This window comes from Pan troglodytes, chromosome 5 (genome assembly GCF_028858775.2).
Source record: "Pan troglodytes isolate AG18354 chromosome 5, NHGRI_mPanTro3-v2.0_pri, whole genome shotgun sequence".
Classification (NCBI taxonomy): Eukaryota; Metazoa; Chordata; class Mammalia; order Primates; family Hominidae; genus Pan; species Pan troglodytes.
Window position 1 is genome coordinate 75,688,833 of NC_072403.2, and position 23,994 is coordinate 75,712,826.

General features: G+C 33.8%; 1 protein-coding gene and 1 long non-coding RNA gene across 8 annotated transcripts in view; one reads left to right on the forward strand and one right to left on the reverse strand.

The window, feature by feature from the left end:
• The window catches only part of LOC129144276 (protein eyes shut homolog), a 378,386-nt gene that overhangs the window by 198,051 nt on the left and 156,341 nt on the right, over positions 1–23,994 (forward strand). For all 7 annotated transcript variants that reach the window (XM_054685963.2, XM_063813146.1, XM_054685962.2 and 4 more), the window contains 3 exons: positions 6,927–7,061; positions 7,314–8,258; positions 12,228–12,341. In XM_054685963.2, coding sequence (XP_054541938.1) covers positions 7,511–8,258; positions 12,228–12,341 — 862 coding nt within the window. In that variant the 5' untranslated portion in view covers positions 6,927–7,061; positions 7,314–7,510. The remainder of the gene's footprint in view (positions 1–6,926; positions 7,062–7,313; positions 8,259–12,227; positions 12,342–23,994) is intronic.
• LOC134810316 (uncharacterized) lies at positions 2,929–22,139 on the reverse strand. Its single transcript, XR_010158060.1, has 3 exons — positions 22,025–22,139; positions 18,406–18,473; positions 2,929–6,315 (listed from the first exon to the last, which is right to left on the reverse strand). It is a non-coding gene; the product is annotated as an uncharacterized LOC134810316 (long non-coding RNA).

Sequence of the window (23,994 nt, forward strand, 5' to 3'; positions counted from 1 at the left end):
TCAAGGTTAACATTAATGGTGACTACTTATATACCATATGATGTGATGAAAATGACACTTCACTGCTTCACTTCTTAAAGAAGATTTTACTTCTGTGGTCTTTCTCCCCAGTACATATTACTTTTGTACAACAATGGAAAAGAAATCAGATGAATCATAACTGCAGGGTGTTCTACAAATACTTAACCAATAGTCCTAAAAAATCTCAAGGTCATCAAAACAAGACAAGTAACAACCAGGAAGAGCCTAAGAAGATATGACTACTATATGTAATGTAGTAGCCTGAATAGGATCCTAGAAAAGAAAAGGGAACATAATGTAAAAAATGAAAAAGTCTGAATAAAGCATTGACATTAAGTAAAATTCATTAGTTAATATCCTAATATTAACTCATTAATTGTAACAAATGTGTTATACTAATATGAAACATTAAAAATCATAGAAACTGGACAATATGGTATACATGAGAACATTCAGCACTCTCTTCCTAATAACTTTGTAAATTTAAAACTCTACTAAATTTTTTAAACAAAATATGTACTGAAAAAGTTAATATAATAAAGATCCATGTGCAGGATTTTCTGGGATGTAATTTTTCAACTTCTTTGAGTTAATACCCAAAGTATGATTTGTGTGAGTTGAGTATGATTATTGGATCACATGGTAAGAGTATGTTTAGTTTTGTAAGACATCCTTATGCTCTTTATAGCAGCTTTATTCATAATTGTCAAAACATGGAAGCAAAACATTTTTGTCTATAAGTCGCATATAGCCTTTGACTTTTATATACTTAAGCTATCTTAATTTCAATGAAAGGTCAATGTTTAAACAGAGAACCTTTTTTCATGAAAGCTAAAACATAGACAATGGAAAAGAAGTTATACTTACTTTTTAAAAAAAATCAATAATCTATAAGACCATATGTGGAGAAAGGAAAAGGAAGTACAAAATAAGGCATAATTTATTTAAAATCTTATTTTATAAAACCAGCTCTGTTTTTCAAAGCAAATAATCATGTTGGTAAGTGTATGATGCTATGGTCTCATCCATTTCTGTTTAATAATAATATTTTCACCCTCTAGATAACGGCAAAGTTGTCTAGATAATATTTTTTAAGGCAAGCTTAAAGTGTTTCAAAAAAACTAATTTCTTACAGCATATTTTAATATGTCAACAATAATCTCTATACTTTTTTATAATGTCATATATGGAATTATATATTTTGATAAAAATTTAACCACAAGCTAAAGAAATGTTAATACAAAATTTATAATTGCAATTGAAATAATATCTTGAATGGTAAATCTTCTATACTCTATAATCAGTGAGTTACCAAGTGTCATTCTTTACTCCAGTTACAATATATTGATGTTTCTTTCCATTTCCTTTACCACTTTTAATCCATATACTATAGACCAACTGTATAATGGCAACGATAATTTAGGTGTTTTTCTTAAATGTAGTTTTTCCTTATTAAAATATAAAATATTCTAGAAAAATATATTATCTCTGTTAAGAGATAGGAAATATGATCTTAAAAGAGTTGAATAATGAAACCTCAATGTAATCATTTAAATTCTCATTTTAATCATCTACAAAAGAGAAATAACTAACAATACCAATATGCTGTGATGACTCAAATTGAGATGAAGGCTGCATACACCTCCCTTCTCCCACACACAGACAAACGCACATGTATACATGGACATTCACAGATATAGTGATACTATTGTCAATTATTTTCCATTCTAGCTTACTTACAGAAAACCGATTTCCCTTCACAGAAGACAAACTGTTTCTAATAAGTACTCTTTAATACAGCTATTTAAAATTTCTGAGGCCTACTCATAGAGTGTGTGGATTAAAAAGGAAAATATTTTTTAAATACTGACATATTAAATTTAATCCCTAAACATTTAAGCATGTTAAAAAGCATTATAAAATTATACATTTGTAAGTAGCTGAGTGATGAGCAAAACAAAAAGTTCTGACCTTCCCCCACCCCCAAGGGTAATCCACAATGCACTTCATTCTTCAGCTCATCTGTGACAGTCTTGTGGCTCTTTCTACCTCCTGACATCACTGACCCTTGCACATTCCCTACAATCACTTCATTCCTGACTGTTTATTTACTTTAGGATTATATAAACCTGGGAGACAGAAATAAGAGGGAATTGAATGAAGGTACATTTCTGCCTATTATTTCTTCTTCAAAAAGGATACTATAATGTGAAGGCACTTGTAGAGTGGTGCTCAAGCTAGAGATCTGAGTTTAAACACAGCTTTATGAAGAAGTTGATGTAGGAAATGAGATTTTAACTCTATTTTGGCAACTTGATTACTGAATTACTCTTCTTCCATAGACAATTTTTTCAAAGATTTTTTAAATTTGATTTTTCTCTCCCATAATCCCACCATACCACTCAAATCTACCTGCTCTTATAGCATCAACTGACCAGTTACTGAGTTTACCACCATTATGATAATCAAATATAGAAAACTCACTTCATAATTTATAAAAGTGCCAACTCTAAAAATTCTGAAAACCTTTTTCTTTGTTTTTCTTAACAAAATGCAAGGATAATTTGAGATACCTTCTTTCACTTGTCTCTTGAGTATTATTGTTCTCCAGGATTGTTTATCATCTTTTGCCTGAGCCACTTTGTTTAATCCTATGCCTTATTGGCAATCATGTTGTGAATATTCTTTCTCCTAAATTACCTGCCTCCTTTGCCTCGGAAGCCTAACTGGGTGTGTGCATTTGTGTATGAGATGGTAAATGTGACTGAGAGCATGTGTTTTGGAGTCAGGTCAATACATGCACCACTGCTTATTGATTGTGTGAGCTTGGGCAAGTCCTTAATCTTTCTGTGCTTCAGTTTTCTCATTTTATTTTTTATTTTTTACTCTTTTTATTTTTATTTCTTTGGACACTATGGTGACTTAAGTTTTCTCATTTTTAAAATGGGGCCGTGACTATGTACCTCACAGGATCATTGTCATAATCACGACAGTGTACTAAAGAAGGACTGGTGTCTCCCAATAGTAGGAGCATAATCGATAAAGTCAGTCACTACTCCCTTAAAAAATATGAATAAATCAGCTGTCTCTTCTCTAGTACTCTCAGTTTTATTTTAAAATTTACCATTTTTTTCCCTTTTCTAGTATCCTTGCTAAAATGTTCATCATTCACACTGCTGGTAGCATTTCTGAAACACACATTTTCACTCCTATAATTTTAGTCCAATCTGTGGTAGGTAAAATTTGTTGCTTACTTTCTAGAGCACAGGCATAAATTATGAGAACTTTTATATCTGTTAATTTTATCTCTTCTATTTCTAACTTTCCTCTTTGTATATGTTTTGAAAGTACAATGTATAATTTATACAAATAAAAAGCTGCTTATTGTGGAGGCCATAGTTCTTAAAGAAGTGAAACATGAAAAATATCAGGTATATAGAATCAACTACAAGCTTATTAAAGGCTTCCACAGTTCATAATACTGTCTATTGAGTGCAAATAGAAATAAATTACATCCATCATCTCCAATCTCTACTCAACTATCTTTAATTGAATGCCTATTATATGGCAACTATTATAATGAGCATGTTCTATTCAAATTATTTTTTGGCTTATATAAAACTTATTTGTTTAAACTTATTACCGTGTTTTTTTAAAAGATGTAATTTAAGATGACAGCTGTTTGTGAAAGAAGAAATATTGTTCATGTTTTCTTAACTACTGAATTTAAGTTGGACTTTATTGTTAGAATAACCTAACTACAAAGCTACTATAAAAGTGATACAGTTCATACAGTTCTGAAATTACACATATTTTCCTGTGAAATATTTTTCTGGTAACGTAGCCTGTCAAGTGATTTTATGGTTGTAATTATGTGAAATGCTGTCAATGGCTCCATCGTAGTTCTGGGTTTCTGGACTTCTTGGCTCAAGAATTTATCAGATGTTAATGGTAATATCACCTGGGATAAAATTACTTCCTGATTTTAATCAATATGTGTGTTTAGAATTGAGGAGAATGCCATTTGGCTTGCTATTTTGACAGGGTTTGAAGAATGTCTTTATAAATGAAAAACTGAGACACATAACATCATACCTTTGGGGTCAAAATTACATCACCTTTTTCAAATTTATAATGTTTATATTACTCTAGTTCCCAAAAAAATCCAAAGCATTTTGTATTCAGCATGTATAGATATACAGTGACTTCATAGATGTTTTTCTGTTAGTGTTTTTTTTTCCTTTGCTGCTATTTTCATTTATTTAAATTTTCACAAGGCAGAAATGCAATGCATCAAGCCACTTTCTCTTTGAAAACATAAATCCACAATAATTAGAGACCCAGCGTGCTCTAAGAACCATGGGATTAGCCCCACAATAATGTGGGCTCACATCTGCAGTCGGTCTAAAAATGTCACATAGGCCTAATTTTGCTTCAAAGCAAATGTAATTTGTTTCCTCGCATTTACATGTGGAAATAAATTTGTGACTGTGTTTAACTCATTTGCTATTTAATCTTTAGTGTATCCTTTTCAACTAAGCTGCTGGGAAAATAATACACCTGTGCAAGTTGCCACTACTGTAAATTTGTGATTTACAGGTACAAAAGTATTTCAATATTGCCTAGTGATTCGTATCTTTCTCTAAAACCTCACTTTCTCTCTTGTGATTTCTGAACACTTGTGCTAGAAAATCACTCAGATAGACCTTAAACTGAGCGTATGCACAAGTGAATCAGACTTCTCCCCTCTTCCTTGCCGTCTTACTGCTCCAACTGGTCTTCCTGGATTTTCTTCTCTTTCTTTAGGCCAACAGCCTTGGAGATGTAGTAATTCTACCATTTCAATATTTATGGACTTCACGAGTGTTATATTTGTATTGCCTCTGTACTAATTGGTCTTCATTATTGTTTCACTACATTAGAGTTGTTTTCTCCTCCACAAGTGTCTCAATTCTTTTAATTGCACTCACCAATATGTTCCTCACCTTGAAACTAGACTAATGCTATTAAATTATAGTGAGTTCTCAATGTAGTTGACAGGTTCTTCAAAATTGTGACTTTAAGCAAAACGACACACAACATGTTGGTCCTCAACATCTTTTCCTTCTCTGTCTTTTCATTATAACATTGAAGAGAGAACAAAATTGATTTTGTCATATGTTGTTTTGAAGTCGCAGTTTCCAAGAACCTATGGACAAAGTTAAGTGAGGATTTATTTATTTATTTATTTTGTTAATCATCCATGTGAAATCTTCAAGAGGCTCTTCATTGCTCTCGAATAAAATATGAGCTCCTTTACTGAGAATGGCTGCTCCTTCTTGATATAATCTCTTCCTAAATGGAGTGCTTATCTTTAATTGTAATTCCTTTTCCCTCTTTGATGAGAAAGCTCCACTTCTCTTACTTCCTTAAAGGCATCCAGCGTCACATTCACCTCAAAATCTTTAGATGTAGATGCTCTCTCCTGGAACATTTTTCCTTTGGCAATTTTCCCAGGTGATTCCGTTTTATCATTTTAGCTTAGATTTTGTTTCCTGGATTGGACTAAATGTCCTTGCTACATGTCTCAGACCATTAGACTATTTTGTTGATAGCAATTTGATGATGTTGCTTGTCTAATGATCTGTCTCTTTCATTGAGTTCTTAATTCCTTCCATTGATACCCTATTCCAACTGATTATTGATGAATCTTGGTACTGAGCATATTGCCTTGCACATAGATTGAGCTCAAATATACTTGTTTGAATTATTTTTTAAACCTTTAGCAAGATTGATAATTTAAATCTATAAAATTAACAAGGTGATTAATATATTTGAAATTGACATGATTATGTAGAACATTTAATTATGTAGAAGTTGTATTTTATCTTTCTATATGCATATTTGTGTTATTTGTCACATGAATTTATATTTCATAGATTTATAATATGCAGAACTGAAATTGCAAAGAGGTAATTTATAATTCAAATTTGATTTCTGCCTGATCTAAAATACCCATTAAAATGTTAGACTTACCATAAAGATTTGATATGAATTAACAAATAAATTATATAATGGCATACCATAATGTATTTTAACAACATTTAATTGATCTTTGTGGTACAGTAGAAAATGCCGATATTTTGAATCTGACAAACCTGAATTTTAATCCAACATATACCACTTACCTGCTGGATGAAATTGTACAATAACAAAAATAAAAGCTACTATTTATTGAGTGACTCATATATGTTTACGTAGTCATTCCATCTTCAATACTACCTTGTTAATTAGGTGTACTTCTCCCTGGTGTACCTATTTGAAAGTGGAGAGAATTAAATCTCAGGTTGCCTAAGGACATTAAACAAACGAATAACATAACTGAGATCCAAAGAACACGTTTTTTTCACTAACGTCATTTACCTTTCCTCTCAAAATTTGAGTTTAATTGTGAGGATTGCAGTTTCTTTGTTAATCAAGTAGTAGAGTGATTTGTACAGAGAAAACCTTCAATAATTGGTAGTTACCTTTTAAAAAAAAATAGGTCAATATATTAAACTCAGAAATCCTTTATGTTTTCTTGCCCTCTGGAACAACAGAATTGATGGGCTGACCCCTCCTTTCAGTTACTACCATTTAACTTATATTTATTTTTACTTTATTTACTTATATTTATAATCTTTTCATTACTGCTTTGTGACTTTCTTTTCCCTCTTTATCTGGCACCTTCCACCATTCCTACAGAAGACTCATTCTAGGTTAGTCATTTGCACAACAGAATTTTACATATATATGGGAGTTCCCATCCTCTGGATTATCATAAAAGGAACATGATTATCACTATCAGTTATTTTAAGGCTTATTTTTATATAAAATATTACATGAAAAATATGTTTAAATGGTGTTTACTCTTCTATGTTTTAAAGGTGTTTTTTGAAAACTAATCAGAAGAGGAATGCTTATCTCCCAAGAAAATTGAAACCATCTGTAAAAGAATCTTGGCTGTGCTGTGTTTTGATTAGATTGAAGTTTGGTGTAAAGAGAAAACACAAAAGACCGCAGTAAGTTGCTGGCTTAATTATGTCATGAAACCAGAACTTTTCAGAATCAGGTGACTATATAAAGATTGACCAGATCAACATATCTTGATCATATTTTTCTTGGCCTTCTTTCCCAAAGAAGGTCCCCAGCTGCTGGTGACACTAACTTTGCAGTGTAGGCTCTTATGAAATCTACAAAAAGAGCTAGCATTTTCTATATTATTAATTTAGGGAAAACTTCACTAACAATATATGTTTTTTTTCTGTTTAAAGGAATATTTACAACATTTGAATTCCTGTTTCTCCATCAAAGCACATTGTCATCAAAGCTACTTTGGGGATAGAAAAAAGGTCAATTCCAATTCCCAGGAATCCCTAACCACAACTTTACTTGGAAATTTCCGGTAATACTTAAAACACCATTTTGCAGCAATTCTTTATGATAAACTGTAAAATACAGTTACCCGAAAATGACTGACAAATCAATCATCATTCTGAGCCTGATGGTTTTTCACAGCTCTTTCATAAATGGAAAAACATGTAGACGGCAATTGGTGGAAGAATGGCATCCACAACCCTCATCATATGTGGTAAATTGGACACTAACAGAAAACATCTGCTTGGACTTCTACAGAGATTGCTGGTTTTTGGGTGTAAACACTAAAATAGATACTTCAGGCAATCAAGCTGTTCCCCAGATTTGCCCTTTGCAAATTCAATTAGGAGATATCCTTGTAATTTCTTCTGAACCATCTCTTCAATTTCCAGAAATAAATTTGATGAATGTTTCTGAAACATCTTTCGTTGGCTGTGTGCAAAATACCACAACGGAAGATCAGTTACTTTTTGGCTGCAGACTAAAAGGAATGCACACTGTTAATTCTAAGTGGCTGAGTGTTGGGACACATTATTTTATCACAGTTATGGCAAGTGGTCCATCACCTTGTCCACTGGGACTTCGACTAAATGTGACAGTGAAACAGCAGTTCTGCCAGGAATCTCTGAGTTCAGAATTTTGCTCTGGTCATGGTAAATGTCTTAGTGAAGTTTGGAGCAAGACATATAGCTGCCATTGCCAGCCTCCATTTTCTGGAAAATACTGCCAGGAACTTGATGCATGTTCTTTTAAACCATGTAAAAATAATGGCAGTTGCATTAATAAAAGAGAAAATTGGGATGAGCAAGCATATGAATGTGTCTGTCACCCACCATTTACAGGTAAGATTGTTTAAAATATATAATTTTATTAAAATAGAGAAACACAGTGCATTTATAAACTGTTAACAGAAATCAAAGTACATTTTAAACGCGGTGGCTCACACCTGTAATCCCAGCACTTTGGGAGGCCGAGGCGGGTGGACCACGAGGTCAGGAGAGCGAGACCATCCTGGCTAACACGGTGAAACCCCGTCTCTACTAAAAATACAAAAAAAAAAAATTAGCCGAGCGTGGTGGCGGGCGCCTGTAGTCCCAGCTACTCGGGAGGCTGAGGCAGGAGAATGGGGTGAACCCGGGAGGTGGAGCTTGCAGTGAGCCGAGATAGCGCCACTGCAGTCCGGCCTGGGCAAAAGAGCGAGACTCCGTCTCAAAAAAGATAAAAATAAAAATAAAATAAATAAAAATAAATAAAAAATTTAATAGATTCCTTAGATTTGGCTGAATATAGATTCTGGACATATACAAATCCTATCAGGGATCCTCCAAAATAAGCTTTTTGCTTAACTGAAAGAGGGCTCTTAGAAACATGTTTAATAGTGAAATATCTATATCTACATCTTTCCCAACATTCATTCTTAACGTCTCATACATTAAAACATAAGATTATCAGAATAATATAAAAGCTTTTAGTCACTGAATGAATTCCCAAGATTATGGTACTTAGATAGGTGATAACTTGAAAATAAATTATACATCTCAGTAGAGGAAGTTAGGGAACTATGGTTGAAGGGAAGTGATTGAAACTGCTTGGCAGAATTGGAGAGGAACAGATAATTGTGAGCCAAGAGCAATGTTTTAAATGGATGTTGGTGTGGCATCCAAATGGTGATTTATAACCAATAGTGACAAGGATGGAAAGAAGATGTTATAATTAATAACGGTTGTAATAAGCTCAATAAAAGGCAATAATCAGAGAAGGTTGTAAAAAGATGTTTGGTGAGTAATTAAGCCAGAGGAAAGGCAATCTAAAAAAAATGTAAATGATGCTGCCTGAGGCTAACGTGAAGTTTGAAGGGAATAAAACTCTCTCTACTTGAGAATATACTAGAGGAATCTGGGTCATCGGAGGAAAGTGAGGAGAAAGATTGAAAAAATGTAGGGAACATTTAAAGCTTGGAAACTTGTGGAAGAATTTATTTGAGGGTTTGACAGACCTGGCATGGAGAGTTACAAGTGAAATAAGACCACGATGATCTAACAAAGAGAAATATTTGACACGGCTGATAATAATAGTATAGAAAAACAGCAGATTGGTATGTATTTTGGTCATAAAAGAGGAAGGAAGGTTAGAGCAGAGATATATCTAGAGCGGATCACCTGCAGGGATTTAACTGTAATTTTGTTAGGCAGGCTTTAGGGGGATTCCTTCTCCCCTGTGCCTGAGGCTGACTCCATTGGAGCCAAGTTTAAAGAGGCTGTGTGATAACATGTAATGGGAGCCGACTTGGAGGCGGCTCATGCCTGTAATCCCAGCACTTTGGGAGGCCCAGGCAGGCGGATCACCTGAGGTAAGGAGTTCAAGAGCAGCCTGGCCAACATGGTGAAACCCCGTCTCTACAAAAATACAAAAATTAGCCGGGCGTAATGGCGGGTGCCTGTAATCCCAGCTACTCGGGAGGCTGAGGCGGAAGAATACCTTGAACCAGGAGGTAGAGTTTGCAGTGAGCTGAGATCGCGCCATTGCACTCCAGCCTGGGCGATGAAGGGAGACTGTCTCAAAAAATAAAATAAGATAAAATAAAAAGATGTAATAGAAGACCTCAATAAGCCATTGTAGGCTGTAAAATTCACCTAATCCAATCTTTCAAATAGTCATTTTGAACTTGGTAGCTCAGTACCAAGATCATTATAGAAGTTAATACCAATAATAGCCACTGAATATATTGTCTCTATAACGTGGATCAAATTCTCATTTGACTGTGTTGGCATTGGTGATAGAAGGTGCAAGTTATACGTCTTCTTTCCGCTGGGGTATATCAGGTGATTAAAGTTAAGGAAGACTAGAGAAAATGTGAAAACACTCAAATTGCTGATTTGGAGTGAATGATAAAGCAATTTAATAGACAGTCTTTAAAGCATCCATTTTCACCTGTCCAAAGAGTTTTAAAGAACATTTGGCCAGAAAATTTCTACTATGTGTCAGAATATTAATTTGCGTGTATGCATTCATAGTTTATGGGATATTATTTTAGTGGTTTTATTATAACTGCATAGAATGGTTTGCTTCCTACTCAATTTCCTTCCTTCCTTCCTTCTTTCCTTCTTTGCTTCCTTCCTTCCTTCCTTTCTTTCTGTCTTTCTCTTTGTTTGTTTCTTTCTTTCTCTTTCTTTCTTACAGCCATAGGTGCTTTAAATCATTAAGCTTTGAGCACTATAAAATGCCTGAATAATGCTTACTTATTTTTATAACATTAAGAATACTCCATTTGCCACTTTAATTATAAATAATTACTTCAATTTTAAAAATCAAAGAAGATAATGAAATATGTAGAATTGTCAAAACAATTGAGAATGCTTACTGCATTAGTTTGCTAGAGCTGTCATAAAAAAGTACCGTAGACTGGATGGCTTAAACAGAAACTTATTTTCTCACAGTTTTAGATGCCAAAAGTCAAAGATTGGCAGATATGGTTTCTTCTGAGATCTATTTGCTTGGTCCATAGACTGCTGTCTTCTCCCTGTGTCTTTATATTGTCATTTCTCTGTATGTATCTGTGTGTAAATGTTCTCCTCTTGAAAGCACACCAGTCACATTGGATTAGGACGCACCCTACTGACCTTATTTAACCTTAATTGCGTACTTCTCTAAAGATATTATCTCCAAATATAGATACTCTGTGATGCTGAGGGTTAGAACTTCAACATATGAATTTGGCGGGGGTGGGCACAATTTAGCTCATAAAACTCACTAAGTTTTAATTAGGGTGTGGCCTATTATAATTAACAGTATACTGTTAACAGTATACTGTTAACAGTATAATTAACAGCGTTATACTGTTAATTTAGTTTTTATGTTTGGAAAACCTTTTGAAACACAATGATTTTTATTTATATTTTCATTACATTTAGGGTTGCTTGGAGGCAAATGAAGAAAAAAGTTCTGCATTAGTGAGGCAGGGATGTCAGTATATAAGGAATTTGAAAGATATCAATGATAATGGCAAAAACTGCTCATAAATTAAATTAAGAGCTTAATTAAACTGGGGAAAAAACATATTGCCAAATTACATGCAGTTGGTTTGTAACAACATTTGTCCACTTGCTATGCCCTGGGATTTTCAAGGCACATTCCTCTACTAAGGTATTATAAGATGATTAAATATGCATAGAATGAGTATGTTATGGAAGGCTGTGTGTGTGTGTGTGTGTATATATATATATATATATATATATATATATATATATATATATATCTGATATAGTGGGACCACAATAGTATGTGTAAGTGAGATTTGGAAAATTTGATATGCCAGCAAGTGCAAAGAAGTGTTGAATTTGGAAGTTTGTGCACATATTCTGAGAATCCAGGCAGCCATTTCTGCTTTTGAATTGTTCCCTTGGCTAGGGGGTAAGTCTGAGAAACAGTACACATTTGAATGTGTCATTTTGTAAATTATCACTGCAATACTATGAATGTATGTTGAAAAACTGGTACTTAAATGTATGAATATTATCTATCATGAAAATACAATTAAAATTTTAAAATATTATGTAAATTAAATAAAGCTCAAATACTACAAGCCAGAAAAAATATTTGGATATTATAGTCTGGGGTCAGAAGATGAAAACTTATGTAAAGTATCAAAATTAATTTTTATTTCAATTTAAATGCATCATCGTATAACATGGTTTCATAACTGAAATTACTTTAGTCAGAATTTGATATTTTCATTATTAAAGAATTGAGGGAAAACTGATGGTTATAATATTGATATCCAATGTAAAAAAAACTTTTTTTCATTGTTATAGGAAAGAATTGCTCAGAAATAATTGGCCAATGTCAACCACATGTCTGTTTCCATGGAAACTGCAGCAATATTACTTCAAATAGTTTCATTTGTGAATGTGATGAGCAATTTTCAGGTAAAAAATGCATATATACACATCCATATACACAAGTAACTTTAATTTTATCTATGTATTTCAAATTAAATGTGAAATATTTCCTTTATTATTGAAAAATACGATTTTAGAATTTATATACACTGAACTCTTTTATGGTAAAGTTTAATAAATCAATTTGGTTAATACAATTAAATCATACTACTTCTAAATGTTTTATGGCATAAGAAGAGTCTGAACAACAGTTCACATGCTTTTCACCATAAAATTACTTACATCTTTCTTCAGACTTGCATTTATGACCAATGAATTTGAAATTATTCATGTGTTTATTTGACACTTCTTAACCATTAAATTTTAAATTATGGACATTTTCACTGAACACATGTTGAGGTTTCTGTTAATTTCTTTAAAAAAAGTCTGCTAAAGGAAGATATTATTACATCTTTTTTTGATATAAAATGCAGATAAAATATATATTTTTAAATTACACTTTAAGTTCTGGGTTACATGTGAAGGATGGGCACTTTTGTTACATAGGTATGCCATGTGCCATGGAGGTTTGCTCACCCATCAACCCGTCACTTATATTAGGTATTTCTCCTAATGCTATCCCTCCCCTAGCCGCCAACCCCCAACAGGCCCCAATGTGTGATGTTCCCCTCCCTGTGTCCATGTGTTCTCATTGTTCAACCCCCATTTATGACTGAGAACTTCCAGCGTTTGGTTTACTGATCTTGCGATAGTTTGCTGATCTTGCGATAGTTTGCTGATCTTGCGATAGTTTGCTGAGAATGATGGTTTCCAGCTTCATCCATGTCCCTACAAAGGACATGAAATCATCCTTTTTTTTTTTTTTATGGCTGCATAGCATTCCATGGTGTATATGTGCCACATTTTCTTTATCCAGTCTATCATTGATGGACATTTGGGTTAGTTCCAAGTCTTTGCTATTGTGAATTGTGCTGCAGTAAACATATGTGTGCATGTGTCTTTATCGTAGAATGATTATAATCCTTTGGGTATATGCCCAGCAATGGGATTGCTGGTCAAATGGTATTTCTAGTTCTAGATCCTTGAGGAATCACCACACTGTCTTCCACAATGGTTGAACTAATTTACACTCCCACCAACAGTGTAAAAGCATTCCTATTTTTCCACAACCTCTCTAGCATCTGTTGTTTCCTGACTTTTTAATGATCACCATTCTAAATGGCATAAGATGGTATCTCATTGTGGCTTTGATTTGCATTTCTCTAATGACCAGTGATGATGAGCATTTTTTCACATATCTATTGGCTGCATAAAGGTATTCTTTTGCAAAGTGTCTATTCATATCCTTTGCCCATTTTTTGATGGGGTTGCTTGCTTTCTTCTTGTAAATTTGTAAGTTCTTTGTAGATTCTGGATATTAACCCTTTGTCAGATGGATAGATTGCAAAATTTTTCTCCCATTCTGTAGGTTGCCTGTTCACTCTGACGACAATTTCTTTTGCTGTGTGGAAGCTCTTTAGTTTAGTTAGATCCCATTTGTCAATTTTGGCTTTTTTTGCCATTGCTTTTCGTGTTTCAGACATGAAGTCTTTGCCCTTGCCTATGTCCTGAATGGTATTCCCCAGGTTTTCTTCTAGGATTTTTATGATTCCAGGTCTTATGTTTAAGTCTTTGATCCATCTTGAGTTGATTTTTGTATAAGGAGTAAGGAAGGGGTCCAGTTTTAGTTTTCAGCATATGGCTAGCCAGTTTTCCCAACACCATTTCTTAAATAGGAAATCTTTTCCCCATTGCTTCTGTGTGTCAGGTTTGTTGAAGATCAGATGGTGGTAGATGTGTGGTGTTATTTCTGAGGTCTCCATTCTGTTCCATTGGTCTATATATCTGTTTTGGTACCAGTACCATGCTGTTTTGGTTACTGTAGCCTTGTAGTAAAATTTGAAGTTAGGTAGCATGATACCTCCAGCTTTGTTCTTCTTGCCCAGGATTGTCTTGGCTATGTGGGCTCTTTTTTGGTTCCATATGAAGTTTATAGTAGAGTTTTCCAATTCTGTGAAGAAAGTCAGTGGTAGCTTGATGGGGATAACATTTAATCTATAAATTACTTTGGGAAGTAAGGCCATTTTCAAGATATTGATTCTTCCTATCCATGAACATGGAATGTTTTTCCATTTGTTTGTGTCCTCTCTTATCTCCTTGAGCAGTGGTTTGTAGTTTTCCTTGAAGACGTCCTTCACAAAATGAAGGCAGAAATAAAGATGTTTTTTGAAACCAATGAGAACAAAGACACAACGTACCAGAATCTCTGGGACACACTGAAAGCAGTGTGTAGAGGGAAATTTATAGCCCTAAATGGCCACAAGAGAAAGGAGGAGAGATCTAAAATCGACATCCTAACATCACAATTAAAAGAACTAGAGAAGCAAGAGCAAACACATTCAAAAGCTAGCAGAAGACAAGAAATAACTAAGATCAGAGCAGAACTGAAGGAGATAGAGACATAAAAAACTTTGAAAAAATCAATGAATCCAGGAGCTGGTTTTTTGAAAAGATCAACAAAATAGATATACCACTAGCCAGACTACTAAAGAAGAAAAGAGAGCAGAATTAAATAGATGCAATAAAAATGATAAAGGGGATATCACCACTGATCTCACAGAAATACAAACTACCATCAGAGAATAGTATAAACACCTCTATGCAAATAAACTAGAAAATATAGAAGAAATGGATAAATCCCTGGACACATACACCCTCCCAAGACTAAACCAGGAAGAATTTTAATCTCTGAATAGACCAGTAACAGGTTCTGAAATTGAGGCAATAATTAATAGCCTACCAGCCAAAAAAAGTCCAGGTCCAGATGGATTCACAGCCGAATTCTACCATAAGTACAAAAATGAGCTGGTACCATTCCTTCTGAAATTATTCCGATCAACAGAAAAAGAGGGAATCCTCCCTAACTCATTTTATGAGGCCAGCATCGTCCTGATACCAAAGCCTGGCAGAGACAAAACAAAAAAAGAGAATTTTAGGTCAATATCCCTGATGAACATTGATGCAAAAATCCTCAGTAAAATACTGGCAAGGAGAATCCAGCAGCACATCAGAAAGCTTGTCTACCACGATCAAGTCGGCTTCATACCTGAGATGCAATGCCAGTTCAACATACGCAAATCAACAAATGTCATCCATTGCATAAACAGAACCAACGACAAAAAGCACATGATTATCTCAATAGATGCAGAAAAGGCCTTCGACAAAATTCAACAGCCTTTCATGCTAAAAACTCTCAATAAACTAGGTATCCATGGAACGTATCTCAACATAATAAGAGCTATTTATGACAAACCCACAGCCAGTATCATACTGAATGGGCAAAAACTGGAAGCATTCCCTTTGAAAACTGGCAGAAGACAAGGATGTCCTCTCTCGCCACTCCTATTCAACATAGTGTTGGAAGTTCTGGCCAGGGCAATCAGGCAAGAGAAGGAAATAAAGGTTTTCAAATAGGAAGAGAGGAAGTCAAATTGTCTCTTTTTGCAGATGACATGATTGTATATCTAGAAAACCCCATTGTCTCAGCCCAAAATCTCCTTGAGCTGATAAGGAACTTCAGCAAAGTCTCAGGATACAAAATCATTGTGCAAAAATCACAAGCATTCCTATATACCGATAACAGACAAACAGAGAGCCAAATCATGAGTGAACTCCCATTCACAATTGCTGCAAAGAGAATAAAATACCTAGGAAAGAACTTACAAGGGATGTGAAGGACCTCTTCAAGGATAAAATATTTTTTAGGAGTTCTATATTTTACTTATTCAAAATCAGTTTGTTAGATAACATTTTCCAAGATATTCATGAAGTAAATGATTTCTATTTATTATTCTTTAGAACGTTTGGCTAAATTTAGATACTGCAAAGTTGTTGACTCTCTCAATTTATTTCCATTATGCTCTAGTATGTAAGTTTATCCTTGAAATTTAGGAGCCCCCTCAAATGCTTCCCACAAGCCCAGCTATTCCAAAGCACTGTTATAATATTTAAAATCTTATATACTTTTGAAATCTTATTAAATTTGCTAAGTGTCTTTCTTGAATCATGGAGGAATAAACTTCAATGCTTTATCTAAAAAATGCAACTTACTGTAATGTTCAAAAACTGATTTCTTTGGTACTTAAATTTTTTTAGCTGTTTAATCAAATTTTTGAAACTGATTTTGAGCAAGATGCAGCTAGAGCATTCTGTTACCAAAATGTCAAAGCTTCCCTGCACCCTTAGATTCATTTTCAAAGTCATTCTTTAGAGACTTAAACATTTCTAAATTTGAATGTTGATGAAAAGAAGCAAGAAAAAAAGCACATTATGCCATGTTACAATTTTTTCAATAATAGTTTTGTCACAACAAATTAGTTCCATTACTCTATAAGTATTTAAAATTATTTGTGAATTTTGAAACTACAGTTTTTATTTTAGTTGTGTGAATATCATGACTGATTTGAAACAAAATATGAACTATGTGTGAACCACAATACATTTCCTATATTTTCTGCTCCACATTTTTCTATATTTGATCAAAACAATGTATTATGCCACATACTTAACAAAATGTGTATTTAAAATTTCACCACAGGAACCAATAACTTTATTTTTGAATATTGTTTGCTGAATTCACAAATTCCCAATGGCACTACCAACATTGTCAGATGTCTTGCCTTTGACAGAATAAACTTGCAAAACTTTATTTTAATTTAATGAATTGGAGGGAAAAAGAAAACCATTGTTGGAATTAACTGATTATCAATTTGAAGTTTCTGCTTTTATTAATATGGCTCACTTTTTTTTTTTTTTTTTTTTTTGAGGCAGAGTCTCACTGTTTCACCCAGGTTGGAGTGCAGTGGTGAATCTCGGCTCACTGCAACCTCCGCCTCCGAAGCTCCAGTGAGTTTCCTGTCTTACGCTCCCAAGTAGCTGGAATTATAGGTGCATGCCACCACAGCCGGCTAAGTTTTGTATTTTTAGTAGTGACGGGATTTTGCCATGTTGGCCAGGCTGGTCCCAAACTTTTGTCCTCCAGCGATCCACTTGCCTTGGCCTCCCAAAGTGCTGGAATTACAGGAGTGAGCCACCACGCACAGCCCAAGCTGGCATTTTTTAACTGTAAGTGAAGTTGTCTACTAGCTGAGCTGACACTTTGACAACTATCACTTTACTTTTTGTATGCACAGAGGAACTTGCGATAAAAAATGACAAAAATAATTTTGGGACAGTCATTTGATCTAAATGAAAAGACGTGCTTCACAGAGTGTTATGTAAGAAGACCTGCCTATGAACCTAGCTCATCATCAGAAGACAGTCTTCTAAAATATTTACTAACATTTTTAAAAGTAGATGCTGATGATTGCTCAACTAATGTATGCATTCTGGTTTGTATATAGTCAGTAATGTCACTAATATCCTACAGTGGATCATTAATAGTGGCACAGTTTAGGGGCAACTACATATTCATCATTGATTTTCTAGGGAAACAAATTTGAAACTTAGTTTTATTAAAAAGTAAGTATTTTTTGTAGAATAAGAAATGTTCATCAGTGCATAGTAAAGTATGTAAATAGTTGTAGATTTATACCAATGGCTGGCAAATTTTTCTGTAAAGAGTTAGATAGTAAATATTTTAGACTTCTTGATCCATATGGTCTCTATCACAATGATTCAACTCTGCTATTGCAGCATGAAAGCAGCCATAGACAAACATAAATGTGTGGATTTCACTATATCAATAAAACTTTGTTTACAAAAATAGGTGGAAGGCCTTATTCAGCTTACAGCTATAGTTTACTGACCACTGTTTTGTACCACACAATAATTGACCAAACCTCTATAGCAAGAACATACAGACAATTATCTATAAACCCTATGACAAAACTAGTAGCCTCAATTTTCCTCTCATATATAACATAGACATAACTCATAATTTCCTGTGTTCCTACTGACCAAGCTCACTGGCAGCCTGGAAACATTGTGCTGGAAGAGTAGCATTATTAGTAGCTTCTCTGCATACCAACTGAAATAAGAAGGAATTACCTACTTTTGTCTGCTTGGGTCTTCAAAGTCCAACAAGCTGTCTTTGAATGATTGATACAATAAAATCTGCATCTGGAAAGCATTGAAAAAGAGAGATGTGTTATCACTGGTTATATTACCATATTATCCTCATGTTAAAAATAATTTTCTGCTTATGTATAACTCTATATCTCACACTTCTGGAAAAGATGATGGCAGAATATAAAATACCAAGTGGTGATTTATCAAACTCATCCCTATTTGTTTTAGTGCAACCATAAATAATAGTACTTGGTTAAAACATCCAGGACAAATGGCATTTTAATATTTGGAGAGAACTGAGATACTTCAGCAATATTCTGTCTTCTACCCCATGAGCATAAACTGGTGCTATCTTGAGCAAACTAGAGTGATTACCCTATAAAGGTTTGGTAACTATAATAGGGTTTTTTTAAAAAATATTTTGAGATGTACAGCCTGTGCCAAATGTATACAGGAAGCATCACATTTAAAAGATGTATAAAATATGTCTGTATCTATCCATCGGATATGGCTTGACTGTGTCCCCACCCCAATCTCATCTTGAATTCCCACGTGTTGTGGGAGGAACCCGGTAGGAAGTAATTGAATCATGGGGGCACATCTTTCCCATGCTGTTCTCATGATAGTGAATAAGTCTCACGAGAGCCAATGGTTTTAAAAAAAGGAGTTCCCCTGCACAAGCTCTCCGTCTTTGCTTGCTGCCATCCATGTAAGATGTGACTTGCTCCTCCTTGCCTTCCACCAGGATTGTGAGGCTTCCCCAGCCACGTGGAACTGTAGGTCCATTAAACCTCTTTCTTTTGCAAATTGCCCATTCTCAGGTATGTCTTAATCAGCAGCATGAAAACGAACTAATACACCATCTATCTCTTTATTTGATACATATTTTCTAATATTTTATTATTGGTTTCTTCAAAACTCTTCAGAAACCAATATACGTATATTTTTCTACCATGATCAACTGTGCATATTAATATATATTATTTGAAATATGAGTCTGGATTCATAATCAATATTATGTTCTAATGAGCCATAGTAAAACTATAGAAAATTAATATTCCTAATGCCATATCAACCAGTGATTATTATAAAATTAGCCATTATGTCAAGTTCTCATTGCTCTTGAATTTCCTTCCAAACAGAATTTTGGAATTCATATAATTTGGAATATTATAATTGTCATACCTAAAGCAGTTTAATAACTCACATCTAATGCAAATTTACATTAAGACTGCAAATAAATATGGTATAGAGTATGCCAATCATATTTCAAAACTTAAGAGCCCTTAGAAAAACAAATTCTTGATTTTTCAGATATCTCACATATTGTGAAATAGAGTAAAAATAAGAATCATTAGCCATAAGGTCAAACTTCAATTTCAAACATTATAAAAGTAAAATTAAGAATTAAAATATAATATAAGACCACATGAAAATGTATTCTTAATTGTAATCCCAAATTTGAAATGTTATGTAAGATTTATGCATCCATTAGAAAGTGATTTATTCAAATTTTATAAGATTTATTGCTAAATTTTTAAATGTGTATTTTTGATCAATGCCAGGAAATGTTAAAATTATTATGCTATACATTATTAGTTAATGACACATTTTCAAGTGTGAATTTGACATAGAAACAGGTGATTGTCAGAAAATACACTGTTTTTAGTTTGACTAAATTAAAGCTACCATAAACAAATTTAGTTTCAAGATAGGAAAGTTTATTTGTAAGGATGCTGGGATGTTTGAATCCAAGATGAGTGATGTTAAAAAGGTTTTGCAATGGCATTCAATGATGGTAACTTCAGCTACCATTTTGGACAGATAACAAGAGATCCAATCTGACTAGTAGAGAATAGTGTAAGACATTTAGTTAGCAGTTTAGATCAGAGGGTAGACAAAATATTTTCCAATGTAAAGTACGTATTTCTCCATTTGAGTAATCCTCACCAGTGGGTAGAATTTGTGAAGAATAGAATTTTGCTCATGGAAAGAAAAGCAGGCAGGAGCTAAATCAGATATAACTTTCTTCATTTTTAATAATTGAACTTTAATCCTATTTTGAGACTCAATTCTGATAGAGTTTGGAAAATTAATCTCTGTCAATTTAACCCTATCTCTAACCCCCTGCCATGTAGAGAATTGAACTAGTCCTTGCTCTCATAAGTGGAATTTTAAAAAATAATGGAGTCACATGAGCTGATAAGCACACATGTATAGTCAATGTTAAGACTTAGTATTTATAAAATTTGGAATGATAATTTATGGCAAATGTTTATCACATTTAATAATGTAAATAATTTTTAAGGCATTGAATAGGCAGGTGTTTATATAAGCTTATTCTAGGTTGCTATTAGTTTTACATTGTCAAACTTTATTTTGTAGCATTTTTCTTCTTGTTTCTCTAGTCACTATGATAATTATTAGCATTGATGGTGACTGTTATTTCCAAACACAGCATAATCCACAATAACACAACATTTAAAAGCAAAGGCTCTGTATCAATTACTAACATGAACAATTTCCTTTGCTACCGTACTCCATCCAGATAAAGAACTGAGTCTTCCTCTGAATCTTCCAATTAATTTCTTCCATTGTGATGAATCCTCCACAGATTTATTGGCAAAACATTATTTCCAAGTGCTCTCCACCCTACTATAAATTGTCTCAAAATTGGATTGGGCGCAGTGGCTCACGCCTGTAATCCCAGCAGTTTGGGAGGCCGAGGTGGATGGATCATGAGGTCAGGAGATCGAGACCATCCTGGCTAACACAGTGAAATCACATCTCTCCTAAAAAAAAAAAAAAAAAAAAAAAAAAAGATACAAAAAATTAGCCGAGCTTGGTGGCGGGCGCCTGTAGTCCCAGCTACTCAGGAGGATGAGGCAGGAGAATGGCGTGAACCCGGGAGGCAGAGCTTGCAGTGAGCCGAGATCGCGCCACTGCACTTCAGCCTGGGCGACAGAGCGAGACTCCGTCTCAAAACAAAACAAACAAACAAACAAAAAATTGTCTCAAAATAGTTTGTGTCTACCAACAAGGTAGTGTATACTATACTTAATAAATAGTAATTATTGATAATTATGAGATCTCAGAATGCTAATGAAACTTTATTGCTTATATTGAGAAATGAGAGTGTAAATTGATTATAAAATGAAAAGAGCTGAATGCTCAATAAAGCATAAATTTAGCTAAAGTTATTAAACAGATATACATATATGCCAATTTGAACGTCTTTTTATTGTTCTTCAATGTATAGAATACTTATTTTTTCCTTTTGCTTTTTTTGGTTGACACTTAATAATTATATTTATAAGATACAGAGTGATATTTTGATATATCTATACAATATGTAAGGATCAAATCAGAGTAATTAACTTATCCATCACTTCAAGCATTTATCATTTCTTTGTGTTGTGAACATTCAGAATACTCCCTTCTAGCTTTTTGAAAATATATAATAAATTACGGTTAACCACATTCACCTTACAATGTTGTAGAACACCATAAACCATTCCTTCTATCTAGCTATAATTTTGTATCCAGTAACCAAACTGTCCCTATCCTCCTTTTCCCTACCCTTCCCAGCATCTAATACTCACAATTCTACTCACTACTTCCATGAGCTCAAATTTTATTTAGTTCTCCCATATGAGTGAGAACATGCAGTATTTATCTTTCTGTGCCTGACCTATCTCGCTTAATATAATATCCTACAGGTTTATCCATGTTGCCAGGAATGACAGGATTCCATTCTTTTTATGACCGAATAGTATACCATTGTGTATATAGACCACATTTTCTTCATCCAAGCATCTCTTGATGGACATCTAGGTTGATTCCATATATTGACTATTATGAATAATGCTATAATAAATATGGGGGTTCAGCTATCCCTTTGGTATACTAATTTAATGTCCTTTGGTTATTTTTAACTACTATTTAATATGCACCTTTCTTTTTATCAGAAAGTCCATAAAGTAGTAAATAAAATAGATAATCTCATCTCTATTTTACCATTTGAGGGAATGGCAGAAATATAAGTATAATTTGGAATTATTTGACTCCAGTGATTTGATCTTAAATCAATATAATATGTTGCTTCTCTGGTTTATTCATGAAAATGTCAATGAAATATTTAATAATATGGTAGTATCTGTGTATATTTATATAAGGCCCGTAATATCCTGTAGTCATTGAAAGCCAGTATGGCTCACTCACTCTGCCATTTTTAAGTTGTCTTTTTATTAGTGATATGTAGAAAAACTGTATATGTCCTGGATAGAGGTCACTTGTCATGTATGCATATAATACAAATTTTTTTTTCTGTCTCTGACTTGCCTTTTAATTAATTAATTAATTTTACTTATTTGAGATGGAGTTTTGCTCTGTCACCAGGCTGGAGTGCAGTGGTGCAATCTCAGCTCACTGCAACCTGTGCCTCCTGGGTTCAAGCGATTCTCCTACCTCAGCCTCCCAAGTAGCTGGGACTACAGGCACGTGCCACCATGCACAACTAATTTTTTTTTTTTTTTTTTTTTTGTATTTTTAGTAGAGACAGGATTTCACCATGTTGGCCGGAATGGTCTCCATCTCCTGACCTCCTGATCCACCTGCCTTGGCCTCCCCAAGTGCTGGGATTACAGGTGTGAGCCACCACACCCAGCATACTTTAAAATTTTTTTCCATGTACTTTGATGAGCAAACGTTTTCAATGTTAATAAAATAAATTTATCATTTTAAAACACATTTTGTATGTTTTGTGCCTTCTTTATGAAACATTTGCATGTTCCAAAATCCCAAAGAATTTATCCAATGCGTTCTTCTAGAAGACTTACAGTTTTAGTCCTCTGTTTAGGTTTATAATCCACTCAGTTAATTTTTACATTTCATAGAAGGTTGGTTTAATTTTTTAATATATGGAAATACAGTTTAGCACCATGTGGCAACTTCCTTTTACCCATAGATTTGCTTGAGATCTTATCATAAATAAATTAAATATATATGTGTGTATGTCTAGTTCTGTAATCTCTGTTCTATTGGTCTATTTTTATTTCCTTAGCCAATACTAGTGTTTCTTGGTTAGTGTATATTTATATCAAATTTGAGGTTCTATAAAACAAATCTTCCAGTTTCTTAGTCTTTATTAAGATTGTTCTGACTATTCTAGATCCTTTGCATATACATATAAATCTTAGAATCCACTTGTCAATTTATTTTAAAAATTCTACCAGAATTTTAATTCAGCCTCTTTTGATATTTGCCAAATATATGCCAAGGAGTTATTTGCCAAAATGTCTCCTTCCTTTCCTTCTACAGTTACACGTATGGTAGATTAAGAATTCTCCTACTGGTCACTGAGGCTCAATTCATTTTAGTTCAACCATTTGTGGTCCTCTCACTATTCTACAGATTAGATAATTTCGTTGGATAAATTTCTGCGTTTACTCATGCATTCTATTTTTGCCTGGTTTTGTTCGTTCTTAAAGGACTTTGCAGATTTCTGTGTGTTTTTATACAGAATTTTTGTAGTTTTCAGTGAGAGAGTTCATCTGAAAAAAGCGACACCACC